Below are 5,421 nucleotides of genomic sequence, written 5' to 3'. Positions count from 1 at the left end.
AAGCTGTGGAGTCTTGTGAGCAAAAATTCCACTTTGTGAGCTACTGGCATTAAAGTTGTGAGCAAGCGATTTGGCTACTGCATTAATTAGTTTCCTCTGGAGCCATCCCTGAGCTAAGACAAAAATGTGTGAGCCAGAGGCTAAAAAACTGTGAGCTAACTCACACTAGCTCAGCTTAGAGGGAACACTGGCTGAGATCTGTTTGTTGTAGCCCATTGCTTGGCCGGGTCTCAGCACCAGCTTACAGTGTTCTGAGAAAAAATGGAAAGTATCCTTGGAGGGTCCAAGGCATCACAATCTCCCTTGTGGGTGTAGGCATCTTGTTCAGGAGCTGCTTTAATTTTCCCCTCTGGGTCTCTATTACTACAAATGTACAGCTTTGGAGAACAGACTCTTGAAACTCTAAAAAGAGAAGAGACGAGGCGATCTCCTCTATACAAATATGTCCCATCATCTCCCAGTTCCCCACCATCTTTTCTGTCTAGCACATCAGGATCTGTCTATCACATTTTCAGGAAAGAACCTGATGAGTGGGAGGGCAGTCCTTCCTTTTTGATCTCTTGGTTGGAGGAAAAGTGACTGGGAGCCATGCTGGAAAGGGGATAGTGATGGCTGGGGAAAAGTCCATCAGCTCCCCATCTCTCTCCTAACGTCCCTGACCCACATTCCCTTTAAGTACCAAATACTGGGAACAACATGCTAGCTGTTCAAGGCTAGATCTGGTGTATCTCGACCTATGAAAAAAGGATGTCATATTATATCCTTACATACGCGAATCCATGCTGAGGAAGCTGGAACAGGCCAGAAGGCTTACAAGCACATGTTCGTTGGATATCTGCAACTGGACTTCTTCCCTTCTCACCTTGCATATACCTTTGACAAATACACTTTATTCAGACTTAATAGCCATAGGCTACACACCAAGGAGCATTTAGGAACTGGAAATAACCACAAAGCTGAATTTAGCTACTTGAATTGTGCAAGTTTACTTTAAAAAAATTATTAATTTATGAACATCTGAAGTGTTGAAATATTTTAAAAGTCACTTTACAAGAAATTTCCCCTGGGCTGAAGCATATTTTGGACACTAGGAAAAGACATGTGATAATGAAGCTATAAGGCTGCTCTCAATAGATTTGCCATGGAAACAAGAAAGGGACGGAGGGAGGGAGGGAGAGAGAAATTTGTAAACATTCTTAATTCCTTTCTCTCCACAGAATTTCTCCAACCATACAAATGGTAAACCAAACAGTTGTGACCGAATTCCTCCTTCTAAGATTCTCTGATATGCGAAAGCTACAGATTTTACATTTCATGGTGTTTCTCTCTCTCTACTTGGCAACTCTGATGGGAAATTTTCTCATCATTGTGTCCGTGGCCCTGATTCCTCACCTTCACACTCCCATGTACTTTTTCCTGGCTGTTTTGTCATCAGTAGATGCCTGCTTCATCTCTGCCACCGTTCCCAAATCCATGGTCATTTCATTGATAAATGACAATCGGATTTCTTTTGCAGGATGTGTCAGCCAAGTTTACCTGGTTGTTGCATGTGCTACTGCAGAAATTTCCCTGCTTGCTGTCATGGCTTATGACCGCTATGTAGCAATCTGCCATCCTCTCCAGTACACGCTGATCATGAACTGGAATGCCTGTTTTGAAATGGCAGCTGCTGCGTTGGTCTTCAGTTTAATTAATGGGACAATAACAACATTAAACACCTTTAGGCTACAGTTCTGCTCATCCAATCTTGTTGAACAATATTTCTGTGATATCCGTCAGTTGTTTAGGATATCTTGCACAGATACCAAGTTCAATGAGATGTTCAATTTTGTCTGTGTTCTTACTATAGGGTCAGTTTGTTCTGTGTTCATTTTGGTTTCTTACAGCTACATCTTCTCTGCTGTGTTCAAAATCCAGTCAGGCCAAGGGAAGTATAAAGCTTTTTCCACCTGCATCCCTCACCTGACAATGTTTTCTCTGTTTGTTTTTACTGTCATGTTTTCTTACATGAGGCCAAAAGAGATGTCATCTCCATCTATGGACTTGTTAGCTGCCGTTTTTATGCAGTTTTGCCACCACTCATGAATCCCATTATTTATACCTTGAGAAACAAAGACATCCAAGTGGCTCTGAGGAAGAGAACAGGTGTGAATGTAACACGGTGGTGACCTCAAAGAGCACCTCTCAAAAGATGCAGTATTGAAGAGACAACCAGACTTTGCCTCACAGTCACAATGAGACTTTGCTTATGGTGCTTATCTGCCTCAGTCACACTGAGACTTTGCTTATGGTGCTTTTCAGCCTATGATCGGTAGATAATGTTAACCCAATTTAGCACCTATGCTCTCTTTACATGGTGCATCACCTACAATGAATCTCTAGTTTTGCTATCCTAAAAAACACCATATTTTCTTTCATTTATTTTTTAAATGACTGTATTAAAACATTTGAATATTGCTTTTTACCACATTGCTTGTAGATAAGGATTTGTAATAAGTATGATTTATTTTGATAACTGAATACAGAACTCCAGTTCTTTATTTGTTTGCCCCCCTTCTAGGTACAGTTACAGCTACAGAGCAGCTGAAACAAAATAGTGGTTACTGCTGTAGTCAGTCTTGGCTGGGGCCACCCAGCCTTCCACCTCTCTCTGTCTGCTTTGCAGTCTCCATCCGTTTCCATGATAATAATGGCTAACCAAATCAGATTGTGCAGCTTGAGCCAAACCCCAAGTGAGATTTAGTGGCATTGGAGAAAATTTTGCAAAGGACATGCTTTTATCCATTGTGCCAACATACATTGCTTAGATTATTCCATAATGACGCAGCATTCTGTGGGCTCCCAAGGAGAGATTATAAATTCCCAGGATACGGGAAAGACACTCTCTTGCATCTTGATCTTCTTTATGGATGTGCATAAGCCATGGAGTAAATCTTTATCTAGGGACTTCATATTTTATATATGATGCGGAACAATGGGGAGAAGTCCATGTTCTGAGAACTAAGGTAATGGTAGACTTTTATCTACTGAAACTTCAAGAAATACTACCTTGTCCTAATTAAAATTGTATAGATAAGTACCAAGTACAGATTGAACGATCATGTTTTTAACTCTTCTTTGCATGCGTGCCCAACTTGGTGCTTGATCACCCCATGTGTACTTCTTAAAAATTAAACTTTCTTGTATCTTGATTGAATGCTTGAAGCCTGAACTCTGTCAGCATCCCATATCCATTTGGTCCTGCTGTCAAGACTGCTAACAGGGAAGAGCAATGGGTAAGTTCACCATCCCTTGAGCACAACAGCTCAAAAGTGTGATACACCATCCCCATTGTAGCTTGTAGGAGTGAAGTAGGAGACATGGCAACTAGACAGAGCCTCTCAAAGCAACCTAGGAATAGAGTGCTTGATGTACAAATATATCCTGAGGGAGATACTCTCTGATTTGCTGGTGGCAGCAACCAATACCGTTTGGATTCGGGTGTCTCCTAGGAGGGAGGGAAAGTGACAGTGCCACTGAGCAAAGACTTGAAATGGCCACAGGTTTTCCATCTGAGGGAACAGGGCTTGCAAGTCCCTTCCTTCACAGGCCCAAAGACTGCTGAGGTGATTTCTTCCCAATCTTAGTAAAGCCCCCATCCACATGTTTTTATTAATGTGTTTTCCATGATCTTCAGCATGGCTGCTCCATCTAGTCAAAGGAAAGCTTAAGACAGTGAAATGGTAATCAAATTAAAGAAAGAAAATTCAAACATTGATTGGACAAAATTCAATTGTTGTTTCATTTTTATCAATACGTCCAGAGCTAGGTTGTATAGAATGAGCACAAAATATGGCAGCAGCTACATCATGGATCTCTACTGTTTTATGGCCTTGTCATTCTCCTTTTTTGTAAAGAATGCATGCTGTTGAATATAACCAACTGCACTCAGTAAAAACATTTTTTAATGTAGACTGTCCCTGTAGGAAGATCATGTATGAAGTAGCTCCTAGAAGAAACAACTTAAGTGCTTAATTTGAGGCAAGGCATTTGTATTTTGGAAAGCAAGCCTTGACCCTGGAAACAGTATCTTCAATGTCATCAATTAGTTGATATTAGTTGTCAAGTGATAAAAATTCAAATAAAATGTCCCTTGATGCAAATTTCTAAGAATCTTATGGGGGGCTTAGAGGGAGTAATGGAGAAGAAGAGAGTGATGAAAGGCTGGAATGTAACCTCCATATGCAAAGGCAGTAAACTTCAGAATGTCATGTGTTTGGGCACAGCTGCATTCTCTGTAGAAAGTTCGTTGGTTTCTCCAAAACATCTGGTTAGCCACTCTAAATAAAAAAAAATAAAATGCTGGGCTAGATGGGTTTTAACACCATAGCACGAAAAATCTTGGGCCAGCCCTGGTTGGGTCACCATGCAATGTAAACTTGGATTTGTGGGTTATCATTGGAAAAATGTTATGAATTATTGTAAGGTGTTCTGTTAGCCGAATTGCTTTATTTACAGCAATTGGCAATTTATAAATGGGTTCTTGCCAGTTTATACCAAGGTCCTGTTCCCACCAAGGGTCACCAGTAAAGGATTTGAGGCTGTTGTGGTTAAAATAGATGTATTTTACTTAAAATATATATCTCATACAAACAATACTGATGCACTCACACATTCAATCAAGTTCCTAAGATTTACAGTAAGAAATAAGTACTTTCGCATTAGCCAGTACGAGTGATGGTGGGCGATACTTATCTGTCTTGCAGCTTGGTTGTTCCAATGAAGAATGGATGGGAAGAAATGGAAAATAAAGGGATCCACACTACCAGAACTAGCCGGACTGTGTGGGGTTCTCTTGACTGCAGATCAAGAGATCAAAGTAGAGGCAAGGGTTGGGGATAGTAAGTGGGACTCAAGGGGAGTAAAAGCAGATAGGGGCTGATGCAGGGATTGCTAGCTAGGAAGGGCCAGGTGAATGGTCCTTCCCTTTTATAAGGGGTCCAAGAGATGGGTGGTAACTGTGCCAGCCTCTTGACCCACCTACCTGTTAGTTCGTCCCAAAAACAATCCTATTGGTTGCCTATGGGAAGGGGAGATTACCTGAGGGGATGGGCAATATTGTAACCTAAAACCTTACTCGAAGTATGGCATCTGGACAGATGTGAAAACCTAGGCATCAGAATGCTCCATTGTTGTGCTGATGAAGCTGGCCATTCTATTGATAATCAAATGTCCATATGGCAGGAAATACCAATGCAGGAACAAAGCAGGCAATGGGTAGTACGTGACTACAAACAGTTCTGCAATGGGGGCTGTCTCTTCTCGAGATTGTTGTTCCATTGCTCACAATAATGGAGGTGTGTGCTTCTTCACCAGGCTTGGCAACTGTGTAGCTGAAACCTTACTTACAAGTAAGGTATGTGCAGGCACCTTCTATGTGTG

The 5,421-nt window shown here is 41.4% G+C and overlaps 1 protein-coding gene across 1 annotated transcript; it reads left to right on the top strand.

The window, feature by feature from the left end:
* Positions 1 to 1,236: 1,236 nt before the first annotated feature.
* LOC107117710 (olfactory receptor 14C36-like) lies at positions 1,237 to 2,085 on the top strand. The gene has a single exon (XM_015419868.1). It carries the CDS (start codon positions 1,237 to 1,239, stop codon positions 2,083 to 2,085), a length of 849 nt encoding a protein of 282 aa, XP_015275354.1.
* Positions 2,086 to 5,421: the final 3,336 nt, after the last annotated feature.

This window comes from Gekko japonicus, unplaced genomic scaffold, assembly GCF_001447785.1.
Source record: "Gekko japonicus isolate JY-2015 unplaced genomic scaffold, Gekko_japonicus_V1.1 scaffold3042, whole genome shotgun sequence".
In the NCBI taxonomy this organism is placed as follows: Eukaryota; Metazoa; Chordata; class Lepidosauria; order Squamata; family Gekkonidae; genus Gekko; species Gekko japonicus.
This window is presented reverse-complemented; position numbering and strand designations above follow the sequence as displayed.